This window comes from Tamandua tetradactyla, chromosome 1, assembly GCF_023851605.1.
Source record: "Tamandua tetradactyla isolate mTamTet1 chromosome 1, mTamTet1.pri, whole genome shotgun sequence".
Classification (NCBI taxonomy): Eukaryota; Metazoa; Chordata; class Mammalia; order Pilosa; family Myrmecophagidae; genus Tamandua; species Tamandua tetradactyla.
In genome coordinates this window covers 87,262,140-87,287,939 of record NC_135327.1, presented here as the reverse complement: position 1 = coordinate 87,287,939, position 25,800 = coordinate 87,262,140, and the positions used below count along the sequence as shown (strand labels likewise).

At 34.5% G+C, this 25,800-nt stretch overlaps 1 protein-coding gene across 1 annotated transcript in view; it reads right to left on the bottom strand.

Moving 5' to 3' along the window:
• Positions 1-6,725: 6,725 nt before the first annotated feature.
• Positions 6,726-25,800, bottom strand: part of TBX20 (T-box transcription factor 20) — a 62,063-nt gene continuing 42,988 nt past the window's right edge. Inside the window, exons 7-8 of the mRNA XM_077119988.1 lie at positions 14,438-14,550; positions 6,726-13,256 (exon numbers count right to left, since the gene is read on the bottom strand). Of these exons, the coding sequence (XP_076976103.1) occupies positions 12,916-13,256; positions 14,438-14,550 (454 nt within the window). The 3' untranslated portion in view covers positions 6,726-12,915. The remainder of the gene's footprint in view (positions 13,257-14,437; positions 14,551-25,800) is intronic.

Here is a 25,800-nt window from a genome sequence, read left to right as displayed (position 1 = left end):
GGGAGATGGGATTTTCTCTATTGTATTTTTCTTTTCCAGGGAGTCTAAAGGACCAGTTACAATTCTTCCAGCTTAAAAAAGAAGAGGATAAAAATATGCTAATATTATATTAAGGTCCTAAGACCCACACAATGCTATGAAATAGGCAATATTTTCTTCTTTTTTACAAAAAGAAATTGAGGCAGGGAGAAGGTCCTGGAGAGCGCATTCTTAACTCTAAATAAAAGATATAATCCCCTGGAAGTCTTCAAATTTGACAACTTGGGTCCTTCAGAACAGAAATAAAAGATTTGCTACACAGTTTTTCCAGTCTCTAGAATGACCAAAAAAAAAGTTCTAATGGTGTGGAGGCTGAGATATGAAAAAGGAAGAAGATGGAAAATCATAGTAAAATTATATGTATTCATATTAAACTGTGCTCACAATGTTATCTAAATGGCTGTACAATGCGAGAGGAATCTAAGTTCCTATTATTACTAAATACTTGGATGTGGCTCTATAAATCTAGTGTATCATGCTTATGCATGACAATATTTTTAAATAGGAGGCATGGAAAATTTTTGGATACGTGAATCGGGATCCAAAAAGCGTTATGATGGGCTCAATAGATAGAATCTAACAAAATGTAGTTTAGCAAGAATTAATGCAAACTTGGATTTGAACAACTTCTGACACAAATATAAGACACTTGCGAGGAGTTTCTGTTTGGCATAATGGATGGCAGTGATGATAGTACAACATCGTGAATATAATTAATCCCTCTGAATTATATAGTTCAATGTAATTAAAAGGGGAAACTTGAGGTTGCATATATGTTGCTAGAATAGAATTTTTTTGAAAACCATTGGACTCTACAACAGAAACAGTGAACCCTAATGTAAACTATGAACTATATTTAATAGTAAAATTATAGTAATAGTTTCTTTGATTGTAACAAAGATACCACACTAATGCAAAATGTTAATAATTAGTAAAATTATGCATATAAATTGTGGTTTATTGGAACTCTGTATTTTCTGCATGATTTTTCTGCAAACCTACAACTTCTGTAAATAAATTAAATAAATAAATAATTAAATAAATAATAATAATAAAAAAAAGGACAGAAGAGATTTCTGGTTTTCAGTCTTGCTGGTAAAAAATTTGGAAGTAGTCACTCCTATCCTCACAACAAGAAATAAACCTAGAACTCACAAACTGGAAATTGGCAAATCCTTTTATTTCCATCAGAGAATTGTGATCACAGGACAAACTAAAACTGCCAAGACTAGTAGAAACAAAGAATCATGGTTTATCTAGAGCAGAAACTGCCACGGGAAGCATCCTTAGATGGGAACGCTTAAGTAGTCATTAACTAATTGCTGGGGACTGAGAGTGGATAACTTATGAGATAAAAACTCTTGGAGGCTCAGGCTTAGGGGGACCCTCACACTTCCATGAGTTTTACCTCCAAGAACCCAACATGTCCCCACTATGAAGATCAGAGAAAAATCTCTTCTGGTTTCTGGTAGGGATAGGGGGAAAGTACCCATTTTGAAATGTGACCAGTGTGTTCTGTTCTACTTAACAAATACCTTTCCTTAAGAAAAACTATCTTACCATAGCCTACCCAACATAGATTTTATAGAGCCTAACCTAAGAGGTGAAAGAGAAGCTCAGAAGCACCTGTGAAGGTCAGAGCCCAGTGACATAGGCTTCTGAAAAGAATGAGAACTAACCAAAGGATTAAAGAACGTTTCCCTTCCCTTCATCCTACATTTTACCACCACATCAATATGGCTCCTGTAAAATAATAGGAGATTAAAACTGAAAAAAATAGCAAGGCACAAACCCTATTAAAGAAGGTATCTCTTGGGAAGCCCAAAGACAACAGAGAAGACAATACCAAAGACACTGGAGGAAATTTTAGCCTCTGACTCCTATAGCTACAGAAAACAGTAAACACAGATAACTTCTAATAAGAGAAACATAAACCCTTACCGTAAACATCTATTCACCTCAGTTCCTTTTAGCCTTGGCTCCTTTTATATTGTGTCTAGCTTTCAACAAAAAATTGTGAAGCTTGCTAAAAGTGAAAAAAAAAAAAAACACAAACAGAAGAGATAGGACAAGTTTCAGAACTAGATGCATATGTGTCAGATTTTGGAATTATCAGACTGGAAATTTAAAATAACTGATTAATATACTAAGTGTTCTAATGGAAAAAGTGAACATGAAAGAAGCAATGAATTAAGTAAGCAGAAAGATGGAAACACTAAAAAAGGATAAAAAAATGCAAGAAATAAAATGCACTGTAAGAGAAAATAAGAATGATTTTGATGGGCTCATCAGTAGACTGGACAGTGTTGAGGAGAGAATCAGTGAACTTGAAGATACATCAATAGAAACTTCCAAAATCAAATGGCACAAAGAAAAAAAATATATAGGACAGAATATCCAAGAACTGTGGGATAATTACAAAGGCATAAAATACAGGAGAAGAAAGATAGAAAGGAGAAGGAATATTTGAGGTAATAATGGCTGAAATTTTACCAAAATTAATGATAGACACAAACCACAGGTCTAGGATAACACCAAATAGTATAACCCCTGTCCCCTCTAAGTCTACAACTCAGCATATCATATCCAAAGTGTAAAAAACTAAAACAAAGAGAAAATCTTCAAAGAAGTCAGAGAAAAAAACATGTTACCTACAGAGGAACAAGGATAAGAGTTACATAGAAATTCTCTTCAGAAACTAGGCTAACAAGAAGAGTGCAGTAAGTTATTTAAAGTATTCAAATGGTGGGGGCATGGGGACACCAACCTAGAATTCTATGTCCAGTGAAATTTTCCTTTAAAAGGAGAGAGAAATAAAGGCTTTCTTAGACAAACAGAAATTGATGGTATTTGTCACTAATAGGTCTGCCTTGCAAGAAACGTTAAAAGATCTTCAGAGAGAAGAAATGATAAAGGCAAGGAACCTAGATCTAGGAAAGGAAGAACATTCCAGAAAAAATAAATGATGGTAAAATGAGAAATCTTTAATTTTTAATGCTTAAATGATCTAACAAATGACAGTTTATTCAAAATAATGATAGCAGCAATATTTTAGATGACTATATATTTCAGATAAATGAATGAAAGCAATGTTTTAATGGACAGAGGAAGGAATTGGGAATATTCTGTTAAAAGGTACCTGCACCCATGAAGTGGTAAAATATTATTTGAAAGTAGACTTAGATTATTTGTAAATGTATGCTGCAAACTATAGGGAAGCCTGTAAAAGAATTCTTAAAAGAAGTATAATTGAAATGCTAAGAGAGAAGAGAAAATAGAATTGTAAAATGTACAATTAAAGCCAAAGAAGGCAAATCAATAATTTACATCTTAAAAGTAAGAGACTAGCTGTCACTGGATAAGAAAATAAGACCTGACTATGAAAAATTCCACTTTAAATATAAAGACACAAAGTGTTTAAAAGTAAAGGTGTGGAGAAAGATATATCATACCAACGCTAATCAAAGGAAAGTTGGCCTAGCTGTGTTAATTTCAGACAAACAGACTTCAGAGCAAGGAAATTTTTAGGGATAAAGAAAGTAATTACATAATGATAAAGGGTCAATTTATCAAGAAGGCATAACCACCTTTAATGTATATGTACCTAAGAACAGATCATCAATATACATGAGGCAAAAACTGGTAGAATGCAAGAAGTACACAAATCCACTGTTATAGCTGGAGACTTCAACATTCCTGTATCAGTAATTGGCAGATCCAGTAAGCAGATAATCAGTAGGGATATAATTCAACTAAAAGCACCATCAATCAAATGGATATTACTGACATAATAGAGTAGTTCATTCAACAGTAGCAGAATGCACACTCTTCTCAAACTCACATGGAACATGCACTATGACGGACTTCATCCTGGGCCATGAAGCAGACTTCAACAAATTTAAAAGAATATAAATAATATAAAGAATACTTTGGCAAACATAACAGAACAAAACTAGAAATCAGTAACAGAAAAGTAGATAGAAAATCCCCACATATTTGGAGATTGAACAAAACCTTCTAAATAACACATCAGTCAAAGAAGTCTCAAGAGAAATTTTTAAATATTTTAATTAAATAAAAATGAAAATACAATATGCCAAAATTTGTGGGATACCACAAAAGCAGTTCTTAAAGGGAAATTTATAGTATTAAATGCATATATTTTTTTAAAAAGGAACAATCTAAAGTCAATAATCTAAGCTACCACGTTAGGAAACAAGAAAAAAAGAGCAAGTTAAATCCAAAGTAAGCAGAAGAAAAAAATTAATAAAAATTAGAACGGAAAGCAATGAAATTTATAGAGAAAACCAATGAAGCCAAAAGCTGGTCCTTGAAAAGATCAACACAACTGAAAAACCTTTAGCAAGTCTAACCAAGAAAAAAAAGAGAGAAGATAAAATATCCTAATATCATAAATAAAATAAGGGGCTGTCACAACTGCTCCCATGGACTTTAGAAATACAACAAAGGAACATTATGAACAACTCTGTGCCCATAAATTTGATAATTTAGAAGAAATGGACTAAATATTTTGAGAGACACAATCTACCAAAACTCACAAAGGGAGAAATAGCTGACATGAGTAGGCTTAAAATGATTAAAGAAATTGAATCAACAGTTAATAACCTTCCAAAACAGAAAGCACCAGGCCCAGATAGTTTCAGTGGTGAATTCTACCAAACATTTAATAATGAAATTATACCAGTTCCCTAGAATCTGTTGCAAAAAATAGGAGCAGAGAGAGCACTTCCAAACTCATTCTATGAGGCCAGCATTAACCTAACACCCAAGCCGGACAAAGACACCACTAGGAAGGAAAATTACAGACCAATAACTCTCACGAACATAAATGCAAATATCCTCAACAATGCATAAAAAGACATATACACCACCAATAAGTGGTATTTTATTACAATTATGCAAGGCTGGTTCAACACTTGAAATCAATTAACAAAATCCACCACATCATTATGCTAAAGAAGAAAAATCATATGATCATATCTATAAATGCAGAAAAAGCATTTTATAAACTCTAACATTCCATCATGATTAAAAATCCTCAGCAAACTAAGAATAGAGGAGAACTTCTTCAACCTGATAAAGAATACCAACAAAAACCCTACTGCTAATATCATACTTAATGATGAGAAAGTAGATGCTTTCCCCCTAAGGTCAGGAACAAGACAAGGATGTCCCCTCTCATCACTCCTGTTCTACATCATACTGGAAGTCCTAGTTAACACAATAAAATAAGAAAAGGACATTAAAAGTACATATATTTTTAAGGAAAACAGAACTGTCTTTGTTCACAGATGCTATGATTGTCTATGTAGAAAATCCCAAAGAATTGACAAAAATAAACGAACAAGTTTAAAAAGTTAATATACAAAGACAACTGCCTTCCTATACACCAGCAATGAACAATTGGAACTTGACAAAAATACAACACCATTTACATTCACAACAAAAAAGAGAGAAAAAAGGAATCCTTGGGTATAAGTCTAACAAAATACATGCAAGAGCTATATGAGGAAAATTACCAAACTCTGCTGAAAGAAATCATAGAAGATTAAGTAAACAGAGACATATTCCTTGTTCATGAATAAGAAGACCTAAAATTATTAAGAGGTCATTTCTTCCAGACTTGATCTATAGAAACAACATAATCCCAATCAACATCCCAGCAAATTATTTTGTGGATATCAACAAACTCATTCAAACATGTACATGGAAAGGCAATAGAACTGAATGGCCAACATAATATTGAAGAAAAATAAAGTTGGAGGATTGATGCTCCCTGACTTCAAGACTTACTATAAAGTTATGTAATCAAGACTGCATAATATTGGTTAAAAAATAGACAAATACATCAATGGAACATAATTAAGAGTCCATAAATTGACCGACACTAATATAATTAACTGATTTTTGACAAAGGAGCAAAGGCAATTCAAAGGAAAAAGGATAGTCTTTTCAACAAATGGTGCTGGAACAACTGGACATTCATATGCAGAGAAATGACTCTAGACACAGGCCCTCCACCTTCCACAAAAAGTAACTCAAAATAGATCATAACCTTAAATGTAAAAAAGCTATAAAACTACTGGTGTGTAACAAAGGATAAAGTCTAATGATCTTTCATTTAGACACAACACCAAAAGCATGAATCATGAAAGAAAAAATTGATGTTAGACTTTATGAAAATAAAAACTGCTCTTAGAAAGATACTGTTAATAGAATGAAAGAATAAGACAGACTGGGATAGAGGATTTGGAAAGTACGTATGATAAAGAAGTTGTTTCTAAACAATAAGAAAACAAATAACCCAATTTAAAAATGGGCAAAAGATCTGAACAGACACCTCACCAAAGAAGACATACAGATGGCACGTAAACATATGATTTAAAGAATTTCAAATACTGAGACATCATTAAATACATGCTAGAATGTCTAAAATGTCAGACACTAACACCAAATGCTGGCAAGGTTATGGAGCAACAGAAACTCTCATTCATTGCTGGTGGGAATACAAAATGGTACAGCCATTTTTGGAAAAGTCCAGCAGTTTCTTAGAAAGCCAAACATAGGTTTACTATATGATCCAGCAATCTTGCTTCAGGTATTTATCCAAGTGAGTTGAAAGTATATGCACACACAAATACCTACATGAGAATTTTTATAGCAGCTTTATTCAGAATTGCCAAAAACTAGAAGCCAAGATATCTTCCAATAAATGAATGGATAAACAAACTTTGGTACATCCATACAATGGAGTATTATTCAGCAATAAAAAGGAAGGAGCCATCAAGATACCAAAAGACATGGGAGAATCTTAAATACATATTGCTACGTGAAAGAAGCCAATCTGAAAGACTGAAAACTGTATGATTCCAACTATATGACATTCTGGAAAAGGCAAAATATAGAGGCAATACAAAGACCAGTAATTTCTGAGGGTTGGCGGCCGGGGAAGGGATGACTAGGTGGAGCACGACTCATTTTTAACGCAGTGAAACTATTCTACTTGATATAGAATGATGGATACATGGCATGCATTTGTCAAAACCAATAGAACTGTACACCACAAAGAGAGAACCCTAATGTAAATTATGGACTTTAGTTAATAATAACGGATAAATATTGGTTTCTCAATTGTAACAAATGTACTACTGTAATGCAAGAGTCTATAATGAGGGAAGCTGTGTGCTGTGGGGAAGAGGTACATGGTAGCTCTCTGTGTGTTCTGAGCAATGTTTGTACAAACTAAAGCCTGCTCTAATAAAAAAAAAATTTTGTTTTAAAAAAAAGGATACCTGAGTTAACTTGATGAGGCTCCCAGTGACCACATATGGGGCAATTTGAATTATAAATCACTGAAAAATGGGAATCCTTTTGTCCTGAAAGACAAAGAAAGGCTGAGCAGCTGTACAGATTAAAGGAAACAAAAGAAACATGATAGCTAAATGCAATATATGATCCTGAACTGAATCTTTACTGAAAGAAAAACAATGCTACAAAGGACATTAGTCAGTTGACAAAATTAGAATACTGATGGTAAATCACAGTGTTGTATCATTGTGAAATTTCCTAAAGTTCTGAACTCTCCTAAAATATTTAATAGGATCATGTTTTTAGGAAATATACTTTGAAGTTATTTAGGGTTAATGGAACATGAAATGTGCAAGATACTCTCAAATAATTCAGAAAAACAATTTGTCTATGCTGCATGTGTGTGTGTAAAAATGTGTGCGTATATTTACATTCACTGCACAGTGTGAGTTCAAATAAGGAAATGGGGCAAAAAATTAACAATTGGTGGATATGGGCAAAGGGTTTACAAAGTTTCTGTATATTACCCTTGAAACTTTTCTGTAAGCTTGGAATTATTCCAAATAAAAGGTTTTAAATGCTCTAAAATAAAAATAAAAATATGAGCATGTGACATACACAAAAAAAGTAAGAGTAATAAAGAAGACTTCTTAAAGCAGTATATATGAAAATGGCAACTATTTTGAAGGATCATGATGTGGAAGAAAGAATGAAGGCTTTGAATTTAGTCAATCTTATTTTATATCAGCCTGCCTTGTGTAATATATCATAAGAGTACATCCAAATGCTGATGACTTTACTGAGAGGACTTTTTAAAGCTTTATGGAGTCTTCAGTATCTTTTAGTGCAGAGAGGTGCAAAGTCATGTGATTGTAAGGATGTGGCAGGTAAAGTAAAAGTTCAAAGCAAAGAGTATAAAATAATGAAAAGTGTAAATGTGTGTATAGATTATAAAAAACACACAATTTTTAATGAAAGAAATTAATATTCACACATTTGTACTTCTGTACAATTTTGGGTAATATATAATTTTAAGCTGTTTACAAATAACACATAATGCTTCAATTCTTATATAATGTTGATAATATATTTCTAGCAGAAATAAATATATTGCACTTAAAAAGAAACTTCATTAGATGTTACTTCATAGTATTAGGATTATAACTTTTTTTATCATAAAACATTTCCCATGCCCTTCCCCTCCCTTGCACCCAACACACACACACACTTCATTACAGTGACTGTTCTCAAGCAACTCATTAAACAAATTAACACAGCAAACAATAGAACGGTGATAGAGTCTACCAAAGAGGCTATGTCCAATTTTTATCCTTTAGGAATAAAAAAGAATTTAAGGTTTCTGAAAATTAGAAAAAAAACAACTAAATACAAATATTTAAATGTACCAGAAGTAAAATACAACAAATTGTATTTTTTGTCCAGATGCACTAGAGGTTACTTCACCAAAATGATTTATTTTCTTATCAGGACACTCTTTAAAAAGAGTGGATTAAAGTTATTTGGGGGAGGGACAGAGAAAGAAGGGGCAGAAAATACTTATGGGCTATTTACCTGTCAAATATTTATACATGAACCACTGCGTGTTTAAAGTATGGTGAAGAAAGAGTCTTGGAATATACTATACCTGGCAAAAAATAGTAGTAACAAAGGATTTAATGGTTTTCTAAAGTTTAAAGAGACTATAACCTTTCCTTTAATCGTTTATAAGAAATCTTCACATTCTTAAATAATATAAAATTATATTAAAACCATCCTCCAGCTAGGTCAGGCTCTCCAATGGAGAAGGCAAAAATTATCTCTGTCCAGTGCCTTCTCTGGATTTGGGATATAGTATTGTTTTGTTTCTAATAATGATCAATTTCTTCTATGTCGAATAATGAAAATAGTTTTCCTTAGCCAGTAGGAGATTGAGTAAAAATATTGGTTTTCCGTGTAATATGTGACCCCGCACTTTATATGACTGAATTTTTTGGACTTTAGTTACTGAGTCATGGCTAAGCTTGACTGCATATTTAATGGAGTGGTAAAGTCATTCCATCCACTTTATTTGAAGCTGATTTTTCTCCATATAATTCAGCTTAAATATAAGCAGTGCAAACTGAAATGCTAATGTGGAATACAAAAGTAGGATAAATACCTTATCTCTCTGAAAAATTCATAGGCAATTGGAATGAGGATGTTTTACTTCTGGGAATGTTTATTTCTTGGGCTTTCAGTGGATTCCTTTCCCACTTCCCTTCTCTCTCTCTCGTTCTCTTGTGTGTCTGTGTGTACGGATGTTGTCACTGGAGAAGTACGGTGACAGAGATAGGATGGCGGGGATGGGAGATTTTGGGATACCTTAGAAGTCAATGTAATTTCTATAATATAGCTGCATACAGGGCTTTTGCAAGCCTATAAATGATTACAGGGAAGCTTTTAGATATCTCTTACTCTTTGCACATTTACTAGGAATGGTGGTAGGCCTTCCAGACAAGATATCTTTGTTATAAACTCAAGAGGACCAGCAATGCAATTTTAAGTTCGTTAATCTGGACCTTGTTACCTAATAATTTGTGACATATTAGACACAAACTGGATATGTTTACCTTTGTCCTGCTAAGAGTGGACAGGAGAGGGGGAGAAGATTTACTAAGTAAGATAAATTATTGAATTTAGAATTATTGATAAATATTTTCAAAATAAATTGCAAATGAAGAACCCATTAAGTTATAAATTACTTCCTTAGGGTTTGATAAAGCAGGTCTGGCAGGTCTTCTTTTTAGTAGTACTACACATTAGTCATTACTTTTTGATACTCGAATGTACTTGGGGGAAACCCTGAATTTATTCCAAATGTACTATAACTGAATACTCTGTATTATTCCATTGCCTTTATACTAATTATCTAGTTCTGCAATAACTTTCTGCAGAATAGGCTTTGGAATTTTCGATCTTAAATTCCCAGGGGGTAAAGTAAGAATTGACAAACAAAATAGCACAAAAAGGCTGAGGGGGAGTAAATTTCTATGGTTAGAGTGATTCTGATAGGATTAAGTTCCATTTCACTTGTGGGTCTTCTAATTTGAATAATACCAAATACTTAAAAAATACATCCAATTCCAAATTTCAGGTATGATTTTCCAAGAGCATACTCTGATGTCTTAGTCTTTGCTTTTCACTAGTCATTCTACATATTTTTAGTAGACACACTAAAACAAAACACACAAACCTACTATGAGACACAGATTGGGAGATATGCCAAAAGAGTACTAGAATAAGCCTTTCATCCTCTTTGAATAGATAACTCAGACCCAGATTTACTTCAGTAGGACACTAATTTATCAGGGTATTGAGTGGCACAAGGTAAAACAGCTTCTTTCTTTTTTTATTCCTGCTTTAAGCAGCAGTACTCTGTACTAAAAGGAGCCCTGGCAACAGGCCAACTATTAGATATTAAATCCCTAACCTATCACTATGGATATTTACTTTAAAGTACATCTGTGCTTTGCTTGAAAACAAACTACCAGAGGATACTATAGCAGAACATGCAAGAAGTTAGAAATTAGTCTACAATGTCCGCCATAGGACTTTGAAAAGTTTTGTCCACACAGCCCATGATTCTCCATAAATAAACTTTGGGATACAATAGAGAAAAGCAAATGCAAAATCCAACAGTGGTCTTACAGACAGGCCCTGTCTTTATGCCTTGTTTCATAAACTGGAAATATCCAAGAAAGGAGTTTGATATGGAAAAGGCTAACACAAAAAGAAACTAATAAAGGGGGGAAAAATCCTGCTAGAGTCTGATGTGATAGTATATTACATTTATCACCAAATATACCTCAACTGTCAGCCGCTTTTATTTCCCATCTCTTAACAGATTCAGTAGTTTTGCAGTCAGAACAGAGTAGAATGAATATTACATACAAAAAATAAATTAAATTAAAATAGAGTTTTGGGGATCCTTGCTAAGAAGTCAAGTTATATCCTGTAGCTGTAATGCCTTGTATCTGAAGTTGAAAGACTAGTAACTTCATTGAGTCTCTATTATGGAAACAAACTGTTGCAAAATGCTAAATGTATCCTGACTGTAAGTGCCCAGATATATTTGCTTGAAAAGAATATATAGATAACATGTACCCAAAATATAATTAAGTACTATTATAAGCATTAAAGGAAAGTTTAGGAAGACAGGAAGAGTTGAAAATAAAGTAAACGAATGTTTTAGATTTGCTTAAAAGACCTGCCAATGTTACAGACAGGGAGTCATTGAGTTAGCATGCAATTTCATATTATAGACCTAGCAAAATGGTAAAGGAGGCCAAAAGGGACACAGTAAGAACAAAAGGACAAATCAGACATATGGACACAAAACTCCTCACAAGCATAGATAACACTGTGGCTAACCAGGCCATCTAGAATTGTTTTTCAAAAATAGTTGTTAATCAGTGGCAGCAGCTAACCTAACAACAAAGCAGATTTACCAAAGATGAGAATTTAGCCCAGTGCATTTTATCACCCATAAGCTCTCCGAAAACTGAAGTAAAAAGTTAGAGACTTTTTGCATCTATGGAAAAGAAATCCCTTCCAGAACAGGGCAACCATCTTTTTATTGCAGGTGTAAGTAAAAGAAAATTTCCCAAATCATCATGTATTATAGGCTTTAGAATTGTTCTCAATAATAAATAGTGTATTTAGAATAGCAGTCCAGAAAATGAAATCTCAGTTTTGCAATGCAACATATATAGGCCCTTGCTTCAAAATTTTATATCGAATATTTTTCCTCATAATTGTCAAGTCATTGCAAGAAAGAGATTTCAGATATAAATGGACAAGACTGAACATTGAGGTTGTCTGGTACTAAAGGAAACTGAACCTTCAATTTTACAATATAATTTTGTGAAGTAATTAAATCTATTTACATCCACAAAGCAGGATGCATTAGCATTATCTCGGCTCCCTTCCCCATAAGCTAACACAAAGGAAAATTGACATGCTTAAGCTATAGCACTACAAATATTTCTCTATTGGCTTCCATTATCTACACAGTGAAACTGACTTAAGTTAGTCATATATATAGTCAGTATATTATATAGTATTGCCTCTTTGAAAATTCTTTTAGCCTGTGGAAAGCACAAAGAAACCTATACACATTGATTCTATACATTACTGCACCAACACAGCATTTTACTTTAACCACTAGGAATAATGCACTGTTAAGATTCATCTGCCCTGGACTATTAAACTTTCTGGGTGTGTGGCTATCCTATCAGTTGCAGGACTTAGATTAGCTAAGAACGTTATGCTGGATCTCTACTAAGTGAACCAAACAGCTGTCCTCCAATTACAGATGAATCCTGGTCCATGGTGCATTCCTCAGTGGTAGGCTTTATTGTGAGTCCAGGCCTCCATGTTTAATAGGTCCCAAGTCTCCTGGAGAGCCCCTGCGCCAACACCCCACACACCCCAACCACCCAACCCTGTACTTTATTTCCATACCCAATTGGCACATTCTGGATGTGGGTTCTCCGATTTTTAGAACAGTCATACAAATGGCGTCATCACAGCCGAGGAATGGCGCAGTCCTTGGATGGCGGCATAGGGCCCCTGTTGGAAGTAGTGATGGTATCGGGGCATGTGGAATGAAGGGAACGTCGGGCCACTCCCTTGCATGGAGCTGGCAATGGCCGATGGGGTCAGAGGCACCCCGAGCCGGCTATATGGAGGCAGAGAACCCTGAATGGGGTGAGGGATGGGTGTGGCTATGGAGGCTGTGCTGGTGCCAAGAGCAGTCAGAGACTGTGCATGCGGAAATCCAGGAAAACCGGAAGAAGACGACACCCAGGAACTGAGGGACAAATTGTCAGATGTTGTAAAGGCTGACCCTGAAAGGAAAAATACCTTATTAGGGTAGAAATACAAGTTCAATGTGCAAATCAAGAGTTAAATTATCTGTAAAGATAGATTTTTTTTTTTTTAGAAATATTTACTAGAGCTGCAATTTCAAAAGACAAACAAATTTGTCAACCATGAGGCAAATCTATGGATCCCCATAAGAAGATATCATTTACATCCTGTGTAGAAAAGAGAATTTACTAAATGGGAAAAGATGCTACTCATTATATGGCCTGCATTATCTCAGAGAGGGGCTAAAACACTGCGCTGCCTCATCCCTTTAAAGAAGCTCCACATGTCCAACATCTGTCCTGTCCTCTGCAGCATCTCCCCAGGGAAGGATGGACATTGGAGCTTCCATAAGGCCACCTGGCTTCCAAAGCCAATATGAGAACCATGAGAATATCTTTTTCTTGCTTTGTGGCATCCATAAATTTAGGTAAGTGTTGACACTGAATTTTCCAATTGTATAAATGCTAGTGACTGGTTTGGATTTAGTTATAAGAACTGTCCTATGATTTAGTCAAGAAGTGACTGATTATGTTATTTCATGTTATGAACATAAAAAATGACATAGGGTTCTCTCCCCCTACAAACATCCCTGTTCCCAGGGTGAGGTACCCCTACAACCCCTTTTCTCTGAACTCTCTTCCCAGGTACTGGGGCGCCCTCCCTAAGCCTTTCCGACAGACCCCCTACTCTCACTATTGGTGGGAGCACAGTTCCTGGTAATGCTCTGCACTGGGAAAATCCTTTTTTAAAAAAGTGTTTTCCATTTTAGACTTTGATCCTAATAATATATTTCTGGCATAGGTGGAATAGGTATATTCCCTGATTTTCAAATTATAAGAATTAAGACTCCAAGAGCCCTCTGGTAGTAAAGTACACACCAGAAACTGCTGACCCCTGACTCAAGGGCTTAGTATCCCTTTACGAGAAAATTAAACCACAGGTTGCCTTCAGGGAGCATTCTCACTTAAGATTCACTGGCAAAATAATGAAAGTTGTGAGAATTAGCATCAGAGGCTGTTGCTTCCTGAAGAAGCTCCTGAAACACTTTCTGAGTCCTGGCAATACGTACACATAGGGTCAGAAGGTGCACCAACTACCTGCTCTGTTTCCTCTAGTGCTCCTGTTGCCAGCAGTTCCACGGCCCTCGAAGGCATCTTACCTCGATTTTGTGTGGTCTGACTCTCATCCCCCAGGACATCCTCTTCTCCTCCATAGGTACGGATGGGGGAGCGGGCATAGGAATGCTTCTGAATCAGGCTCTCCACACTTTCCCTAGGTTAGAGTGACACATTGTGAGTTAACTAAAAACTTAAATACTCAGAGATGGGCAAGGGTTCTTTTTTTTTTTAATATTTTTATTGACACATCATCGCACACATACAGCCCATATAACGGTATACAATCAATGACTCACAATATCATCACACAGTTGTGTATTGATCACCGTGATCATTTTTAGAACATTTGCATCACTTCAGAAAAATAAATAAAAAGAAAAATTCATATATCCCATACCCCTTACCCCTCCCTTTCATTGACCACTAGTATTTTCATCTACTGGATAGATTATCTTAAAGATAATTTGCTAGTCAATGAAAACATTTTCTGATATGCAGGGCAGCCATTTCAGGGAAAGATGACATTCAAAACAATTCCATGTATCCTATTGAAACATGACCTCAGGACCAAACGCAATCTAATGAAATCCCACAGAATGAGGGAGCAAAGGAGTGAACAAGGAGCTATGAAATGTGATCTCAGGAATACGGATTTAATGATGTGAAAACGTAATGAGTGAATGAATTTGCTACAAGAAGTTGCAATAACTCTTCTCACTGACAATGTCAGCCAATAAATATGAAATGAACATTCAACTGATACAAACTACACCAATTCAACATCTGATATGTTGCAAAAAGTTCAAAAATATTAATCATAAAAAGACTGAATGTTCACTAACAAACCTAGGAAATGCACCAAAGATTAACAATATGAATAGTCCGGACAATGGACAACTTGAGATCGTTGATGCTTTAAGATGGAAAATTTCATAGAAAATCTGTGAAGGAAATGTAAATGGCCATTAAGGAATTTAGGGCCCTAAATAAATTGTCTTTGTAGATTGGAAATTGTCTTCCCCTTGCAACAATGTCTATAAACTATAGTGTTAAGTTTAAGAGAAAAAAAAATTAGGCAGCAATATTTTACCCAAATAATTTCTTCACTAAAAGGGCAAGTTTGTAGCATGTTCCTTTACACAGTACACATCTGAAGAGCTGTGGTTTAAAGACCAACACCAAATTAACTACCAAGGGATGAAAAGGATTTTTAAAACACACTGTTGGATGAGGAAGTACATGTTGAACATCAAATTCATACCGAGGTGGCAAGAAAAGTGACTAAAACATCATGATAACGTTTCAAAAATACATCTGTTGCCACATCACATAGACATACTCACTTTACCTGTAAAAAAAAAAAAACATGAATTCCTAGTGAATTTGGTGTTTCTGAGAGTTTGTAAGCCCACATAGATGAAAGTATTTTATCGTATCATATAGCATGAGCACACAGACTTTAGGGTATGACTTAAAATTTTTCAAGCATCTACTTAAGCTATATCTTTGCTCCTTAGAGGTTGTAAAGTAAACATACCGTACCAGCTCATATAGTCGAAATGACTGGCTTAGGCAGAATCCAGGTGTAACATTAGTGTATAGCTGTTAAAAAGAGTGAAGGTGCCGCGTATTTATTGATATGGAACGATCACCAAGTCAGAGGAAGTGAAAAAGCAAAGTACAGAACAGTGTACAAAGAATGCTATCTACAGAACAGTGCACAAAGAATGCTAACATTTGTGAATGCAGAAAAGGAATACATGTCTCGTTTATGCCTGGATATGCACTGTGTTTCCAGAATGCTACACAAGAAATTGCCTAGAATGGGCTGCCTCTAGGAGTGCAAGCAGGGGATCTGAGCAAGTGGAGCAGTGGTTCTCAAACTCATCTGTACCTTTGAATCACCTGAGGATTGTTTAAAAAACGAACAACTAATTGAAGTATAATTAATATAAAATATATGGCACCTATCTAAAGTGTACAATGTGATAAATTTGCTATATATAAGACATATGACTCACCTTCCCTAGGAAACTGCTTATATAATTTCTGTCCCTACAGATTAGTATTTTTAAAAACTGTGTATCAGTGGAATCATACCTTATCTATTCTTTTTTTAAAATCTGGCTTATTTCACTTGGCATAATTATTTTGACATTCACCCATGGTATAGTATGTATCAACACCTCATTCTTTTATTCTGAGAAACAGTCCATTGTATGAATATACCACAGTTTGTTTATCCTTTCACCTGTTGATGAACATTTGGGTTGTTTCCAGTTTCTTGGCTGTTAACAATCGAAACTGCTACAAATATTCATGTGCACATTTTTTTAAATGGACATATGCTTTTAATTTTCTTGGGCAAACATCTAGGAATTGAATGACTGGATGTAAGGTAGATTATGTTTAACTTTTTAAAAACATTTTTTATTGTGAAATATAACATATATACAAAAAAAGCACTATATTTCAAAGTACACTGTAATAAGTAGTTATAAAACAGATTTCAGAGTTTGGTATGGGTTATAGTTCCACAATTTGGGGTTTTTCCTTCTAGCTGCTCTAAGACACTGGAGACTGAAAGAAATATTAATATAATGATTCAGCAGTCTTACTCATTTGTTGAATCCTATCTTCTCTGTTATAACTCCTCCTTCTCCTTTGATCCTTCTCTCAATTTTTAGGCTATGCCCATTCTAACTTTTTCATGTTGGAAAGGGATATCAATAATAAAGGAGATGGAACTAGTTGATGTTCTTACAGAGGCTGGCCCCTTGGATTTCAGGATTTACCTGGCCTAGAGACTCATTTGGAGGTTGCAGGTTTCTGGAAAGTAATCTTAGTGCATGAAACTATTGTAGAATCTCAGATAAAGTCCCAGGTGTTCTTTAGGATTGACAGGAATGGTTTTGGTTGGGGCTTTGCAAACCCTGGTAATTAGCAATAACTAGGCTTACCTTTTTAAAATATATTGCCAATCCATTTTCCAAAGGGGTTGTACACTGCTGCAGTCCTACCAGGAATGTATAAGAATTCCAGTTCTACCTATTCTTGCCAACAGTTGACATGATTGATTTTTCAACTTTAACTATTCTAATATATATGTAATGGTATTTCATTGTAGTTTTAATTTACATTTTCCAGATGACTAAGACTTGTGTATCTTTTTATGTACTTATTTGCTATATGCATATCTACTTTGGCAAAGTATCTGTTCAAATATTTTGCTCATAATATTCTTATTATTTAAAAATTGTGTATTATGGTTATGGTTTTGAAAATTCTTTATACATTCTGGACACTTACAGGATATATGACTTGCAAATATTTTCTCCAATTCTGCCTTTTCATTCTCTTGTTGCTTGTCAAAGGGCAGAAGTTTTAAATTTTGAAGTACAATGTATCAATTTACAATTTTGTGGCTCACCATTTTGGTGTCATCCCTAAAACCCTTGGCCTAACTCAAGATGACAATTATTTTCTCCTAAGTTTTCTATTAGAGTCTTCCATTTTTGCTTGTTGTTCCAGTACCATTTGTTGAAATAGACTACCCTTTCTCCACTTAATTACCTTTACACATTTGTCAAAAATAAGTTGTCCAGTGGATCTATTTCTGGACTCTATTCTGTTCCATTTGTCTATTTATCTTAATACCAATATCACACTCTCTTGACTATTGTAGCTATATAAAAGTCTTGAAATGAGGCAGTATTAGTACTTCCATCTTTTCCCCCTTTTTCAAAGTTGTTTTGACAATTTGATGTTCTTTGTATTTTCATATGAAATTTAGAGTTAGTCAATTTCTACAAAAAAGAAAGCCTGCTTGGATGTTGATTGAAACTGTGGTGACTTTTCAGATCAATCTGGGGAAACCTGGCATATTCAGAATATTGAGTCTTTCAACCCATGTACCCAATACATCCCTCCTTTTACTTAGGTCTTCTTTAATTTCTCCCAGCAATGTCTTGTAGTTTTAAGTGTATAGGTCTTTCACATCTTTTGTCAGATTCATCCCTAAGTATTTCACCTTATAGTAAATATTGTTTTAATTTAAATTTTTACTGTACATTGAAATCTAGATTTACTATATCTAGAAATGTAACATACATATAGAATACAACTCAGACATATAATTTATTATAGAACATAATAAACCTTGCTAAACATACTTATTTGTGCTACTAGATTTGTTTTTTGTTTTGTTTTGTAAAATTGGTAAATTTGGGTTTTCTACATAGATGACCATGTTGTCTGTGAATAGAAATAATGTTCTTTCTTTCTAATCAGTGTGATTTTTGTTTCTTTTTCTTCCCTTATTGCAATGGCTAGAACTAACAGTGCAGTGGTGAATAGCAATGGTAAGAATAATATTCCCTGAGTTGCTCTCAGACTTAGAAAAAGCATTCAGTATTTCACCATTAAGTGTAATACTGTCTGTATGTTTTTTAATAAATGCCCTTTGTCAAGTTAAAGAAGTTCCCTTCTATTCCTAGTTTGCTGAGAATTTTTTCAGAAAGCATTTGGTCAAATGCTTTTGGTGTATCTATTGAGATCATCATACAGGTTTTCTTTTTTTAGTTTCTGCACCAATATAATGGTGAATTATATTGATGTAAATCCAAATGTTAGAACAATCTTGCATTACTATGTTAAACCCCACCTAGTCATGATATATTTTCCTTTTTGATGATACATTTCCTAAAATTTTGTTTAGAATTTTTGCATCTATAATCATGAGGGATGTTAATCTGTTGTTTTCTTTTCTTATAATGTCACTGTCTAGTTTTACTCTCTGAGTAATTCTGGTCTCATAAAATGAATTGGGAAGTAGTCACTCCTCCTCTTCAATTTTCTAGAAGAGTTTGGGTAGAATTGTTTTTATTTATTCCTTAACTGCTTGGTAGAATTCACCAGTGAAGCCATCTGGGCCTGGAGTTTTCTTTGGGAGGTTTTTACTACAAATTCAAAGCTATTCAGATTATTTCTTCTTGAATGAGTTTTAGTTATCCATTTCAAGGAATTTGTCCATTTCATCTAAATTGTTGAATTTATAAACATAAGTTGTTCATAATAGTCCTTTATTATTCTTGTAATGTCTGTAGAATCTGTAATAAAGTTAATCTTGTCATTTCTAAAATTGGAATTTGTATTTTCTCTCCTTTCTTCTTGATCAGTTTGACTTGATTAGTTATTAATCTTCTCTGCTTTTGATTTTATTGATTTTCTCTATTCCATTAGCATCTACTCTTATGTTTCCTTTCTTCTACTTACTTCAGATGTTCTCCTTTCTTCTACTTACTTTGGGTGATATTTGCTCTTCTTTTTCTAGTTTCTTAAGATAGATGCTGAGGTCTTTGATTTTAGACCTTTCTTCATTTATAATGTAAATGTGGAAGGCTATACAGTTCCCCCAAATACTGTTTTAGTAAGATCCCATAAGGTTTGATGTGTCATGCTTTCATTTTCAGTTTAAGACACTTCAATTTTCCTCTTGATATATTCTTTGACCATTGATTCTTTAGACATGTGTCATTTAGTTTCCAAAAATTTGAAGATTTTCCAGGTATCTCTTTGTTACTGACTCCTAATGTAATTCCCTTGTGGTCAGATAACATACTTTGTATGACTTGAATGCTTTTAGATTTATTGGGATTTGTTTCATGATCCACAATGTGGTCCATCTTGGTTCCAAGTGCCGTTGATGCCTGGTGGTGTTGGATGGAGTGTTTCATAAATGTCAATTGGTTCAAGTTAGTTGACTGTGTTGTTCAAAGTTTCTATATCCTTATTCATTTTCAACCTACTTAATCTATCAGTTGACAGAGGGTAACTGAAATCTCCAATTATATCTATAATTTTATTTTTTCTATTTCCTCTTGTAGTTCTTTTTTGTTACATGGAATTCTGAAGCTTTATTATTATGTACAAAAGTGTTTAGGATTGTTATGTCCTCTTGATGAACTGAACCCTTATTAATATGAAATAACCTAATTTATCCCTTTGCTCTGACATCTACTTTGATACTAATATAGCCATGCCAGTTTTCTTTTACTTAGCGTTAACATGGTGTATCTTTTTCCATTGTTTTTTTTTAACCTATTTGTGTCTTTATATCTAAAGTGGATTTCTTGCAGGCAGCATATATTTGAGTGGGCTTTTTAATCCAAACCGGTGATCTCTGCTTTTAATTGAAATTTGTAGTTAATATAATTATTAATATGGTTAGGCTGGAGTCTATCATATTACTATTTGTTTCTTATTTGTCCAATCTGGCTTTTATTATTCTCTTTTCCTTATTTTCTGCCTTCTTTTGATTTCATTTTACCTCTTTTGGTAAGTTTATTAGCTATAACTCTTTGTTTTGTTACTTTAATGGTTGTCCTAATGTTTAGAGAATATATCTTTAACTTATCACAATCTACTTTCAAGTGATATTATACCACTTCTCTTAAAGAACTTCAGATATTTCCATTTCTTCCTTCTAACCTTTGTGCAATTCTTACCATGTATTTTACTTATACATATGTTATAAACCCCACACTACATTATTACTTTTTTTAAACAGTTAATTATCTTTTAAAAAGATTTAAATAATAAAAAGATAACATTTATCCATATGGCTACCATTTCTACTGCTCTTTGTTCCTTGTGTAGGTCCATAATGATATGTTATCCTTTCCCTTCTGCCTGAAGGGCTTCCTTTAACATATCTGTAGTACAGTTTAGGGGTGATGAATTCTTTCAGCTTTTCTATTTCTGAAAAAATGTCTTGTCTATTTCTGAAAAAAATTCTAGTTAATGATTTTTTATTTCCTTTCAGTGCTTTAAAGAGGTTGCTCTGTTGTTGTCTCAATTGCTTTGTTTCTGACAAGAAATCTGTTGTCATCTTATCTTTGTTTCTCTTTGTATGTAGTATGTTTAAAATTATCTGGCTGCTTTCAATATTTCCTCATTATAACTGCTTTTGAGCAATTTGATTATGATGTGCCTTGGTGTAATTTCTTCATGCTTCTTGAGTTTGGGTTTATTGGGCCTCTTTGGGTTTGTTTATAGTTGCCATTAAATTCGGAAAGATTTTGGCCATTATTTCTTCAAATATATTCCCCTCCCCAGCCCCAACCTGTTTCAGAGCCTTCAATTACACATATATTAGACTGCTTAATATCTTCCCACATCTCTGTGATGTGTCCAGTTTTTTTTTTTTTAATTTCTCTTGTTGCTCTATATTTCATTTTGGATAGTTTCTATCAATATGCCTTCAAATTCACTATTCTTTCCATCTGTAATATCTAACCCATCATTAATCCCTTTCAGGTATTTTTCACTTACACATTATAGTTTTCATTTCTAGAAGTTTAATTTGAATCTTTTTATATCTTCCATGTCTCTACTGATTCTTTTAAAAATATGGCATTTGGTCATAACAGCTGTTCCAATGTTTTTGTCTTCTAATTCCAGCATCTGTGTCAGTTCTGGGTTATAGTCAATTGATTGATTTATCTCCTCAATATGAGTCATGTTTTTCTGCGTCTTTGCATGATGGATAATCTGTAATTGCATGCCAGGTATTATGAATTTTATCTCGTTCGGTGCTGGATATTTTTGTATTCCTATATTCTTGAAGTTTGCTCTGGGATATAATTAAGTTACTTAGGATAAGTTGATCCTTTCGGGATCTTGCTTTCAAGACTGAAAGGGAGGTCCCTGTCTGATGGAGCTGCGCCCAGCCTAGGGCTAAATTTTCCTCACTATCGAGGCAAAACTCTTCAGTGTATTCTATCAAATGTACTCTCTGGATCTTGAAGTTATCTAGCTTGGCAGGTTAGAGCAGGTACTAGTCCCCTTTCATATAAGCATTAAGTACTGCTTCTTCTAACCTTTTCAGGTATTTTTTCCACAGTCACCAGAGGATTCCTTTGCATGCGTATGCTAATAAATACTTTATTGAATACTCAAGGGGGGTCCCTTCAGAGTTCTTTGTGTATCTCCCTCCATTCCTGGAGTCTGGCTTATGAATTATTTCTCTTTTGGTCTCCCCAAACTCTCAGCTCTGCCCCAACTGTCTGCCAGGCTCTGCGTGGATTCTTGCTCCCTTCTTAGATACTCTCTTAAAGCAATAATCTGAGGCTGCATCGAGATCACCTTATCTGTTTTCCATTCTTCAGGGATTATTGTCCTTTGTCTCTTTCTCAGTTGTTTGAGGCAAGATGGTATATCTGGTCTCTGTTGCTTTCCTTTTACCAGAAGCAGATGTCCCTCTAGAGATATTTTTTAAATTCTAAAGCCCAGACCACACAGTCTGTACTTATTAAATCACTGTCTCTATGAGTGGGACACAAGCTCCAATAATTGTTAAAGCTCCCCAGGTGATTCTAATGAGCAGGCAAATTTAGTAACCACTAGACTGAAATATAGGTGTGTGAGGGAGACAGACTTTTTACCACATACTCCTGTAGTTTTAAAATTTTGGATCATGTGTATGCAAAATTAATTACAAATTATGAAACATCATGAAATTACAATACCTACCAATGGAAAAAGCCAAAAGAATTGCTGGTTTAACATTGGGAGTTTGACAACTTATTATAATGAAGATAAAAATTCAAAGAATCATGTCCATTTTTATATCAGTAAAGTATACATGGAGGCAGTGTAGTATATAAGCAATGTCACGAACTCAAAAGTCGATCATCAAATGTATGACTGGATGACAAGTGATCATCTAGAGACATTTATATATCCTGGCTTTGTTACTTTCTTAACCTCTTTTCATTTGTAAATTGGGGAGCTCAAAAATCACTTTACAGGGCCATTCATTCACTCAAACAATATTTACTGAGACCTACTATGAACCAGGCACATTCAGGGAATTGTGGAGATAAACAGAAAGTACAACATACAAAACTCCCTGCCTGATGGTGCAGGTGGGAGGAATAAATGAAGAGAAAAGAGAGAAACAATAAGAAAAACATGCAGTACATTAGATGATATGATAAGTGCTATGGAAAAATAAAAATAAAGTTGAGTAGTAACAAAAATATTTCAGTAAGGATTAAATAAGATAAAGCTTATCAATTGTCTAAGATAATATCTGGCACATAGGAGAAGAAACTCAATAAACAGTGTCCTGTAAAGGTATCTCCAAAACAGGTAACATAGTTTGTTCTTTTAGATTATACTTTCCTCCAGTTTATTCTACCTATCTGAATAATCCCAATTCAGAATAATGTAGTCCAAACACAAGGACTTGTCTCAGTGACTGATTCTAAATTCAGTGGAAAACTTGATTGGAATGTTATTTGCAGCTTTATCATAAAAGTATATCTATCATAAAAGATAAAATATTAAACTTCGATGAGTCATTATCACTTGTTTAAAAGAATAACCTATGTATTAAAAATTCCTTGAGCAGACATGTTGAATCCTTTGGACTTGTTAAAATGAAAACACTCCATTGATAAATAATGGCAAATATGTTAAATGCAAAAATTAATGTGAAAAGATAATTTGGGCTAATTAGTCAATTTGCCAACTGCTATATATTTTAATCTTTTTACACCTACAGCCTGGTGATGTGAAACCTTTGCAACCTTAACAGCTGATGTTAAGGTCTTTTATTACAGTATTAGAGAGTGACTTTGTCTTACTGGGGATAATACAGATCATTAAGAAGAAAGTTAAATGAGCTAAGAAACCCCGAATAAAATGTTCTACTATTCTATACATTCAAGCTGATGTCTTTTAAGTACTTTAAGTCTGAACCATGGTCATATTGTTAATATTTCAAATTAACTGAGAAAAGAATAAGGTAGTTGTTTTTACGTGAGCTCCAAATTTGGACAGTGCATTTCTAAAGGATCTCCTCTTCCCATACTTACAGATATAAGCTGCAAAATTTAAACACTAAAGTTCAAAAGAAGAATGCAGCATTTGCATCTCTAAAAGTGCCCGATATAAGAGCATTTAAACATCTTTCACATATACGCACAAGAAAAATAATTTTCAAACTAGCACAACGAATCACTGCCTTGGGAAACATTTTGCTTTTCTATAAGAAGTCCATTATATTCATTGTCCTTGGTAGACTGCTGGTGTCATTACTTATGCTAGTCTCTAGGAGAGGGAGAAAAATGGGATTTTATCGAAGTGATTTACTTGTGTCAGGCCTGGAAGTGAACTAAAAGCAATGGCAGTTCTTACAGAAAGGAGGGCATAATCAAATTATTGCCTTTTAAGTGATTGAAAACAGTGCATATCAGGGCCATCTCCTCAAAGATGCTACAAAGAGTAGACAGCCCATGTTGTTTACTTTACGTCTAATCCCTGAATCCAGCAGAACGAAAAGTGCAAAGAATTTGTTTAGCCTGGAAGCCTTTTGGCGAAGAGTTCTGAAATAGTGGAGTCTGAAAAATGAGGGATGTCACCTAATGGGTTAAGTGATTTAGATCTTACAAGCTATGACAGTATCTTGTAATGTTCCATTCTGTTATACCCCAGAGCAAGAGTCTGTAGTTTTAGTAGACTTACCTTTGGAGTTAATAGATAGAGTGGGTATTATTATTAAAGGTTAGCCTTTCTAACATCTAACACTAAATTATTTTCTAGGCAAAAAGAGTATGTCATTACCTTAGGTGACCTTCAAAAGATCTCTTCTGAATACTTTATAACCATCAGTTTCAGGAATAATATACATGTCAGACTTATGCTAGTCTCTAAGAGAGGGAGACATAATCATAGCCAGAAGATGGGCAAGATGGAGGATTATGTTGCTCCTGTCAAAATGCTCACAACCATCTAAAGTCATCTGTACTATCTGTTCCAAACTCATGACAAACAAAACCAACATACTCCTCCAGTATTTACAACCGGCTGCCCTACCTCTATCCTTAAAACAAAGGTGTAATTTTCTCAATCCTCAAAAAGCAAAATGCTTCCTTTCTCCTTTGCATCATTTCTGTACCTAATACATTCCTCTTTTACTGCATTTACAAGACTGATGGTAATTTATGTGTTTCAGGACTCTCTCCATTACTAGATAGTGAGCATTTGAACAGGGCATAAACAATACTTTCTTTTCCTGGGCAGTGGTTCTCAGACTTAAGCACATATTTGGATCACCTGGAGAGCTTATCAAAACACAGGTTGTTGAGCCCCACCCCAGAGTTTCTGATTCAGTCTATTTGGGGTGTGCTGAGAATGTGATTTCTACTGTGCTCCCAGATGATGCTGATGCTGATACTGCTGGCCAGGAGACTACACTTGGGGAATGACAGTTCTCGTGGGGTGGACTGGAGCTTGGGGGCTGGAGCCTGTCCACCTGAGCTTGAATCCTAGCCATGCCACGTGCCAGCTGTGTGCTCTTGGGCACATCACTTCTCCAGGTTTCAGTTTTCTCATTCGT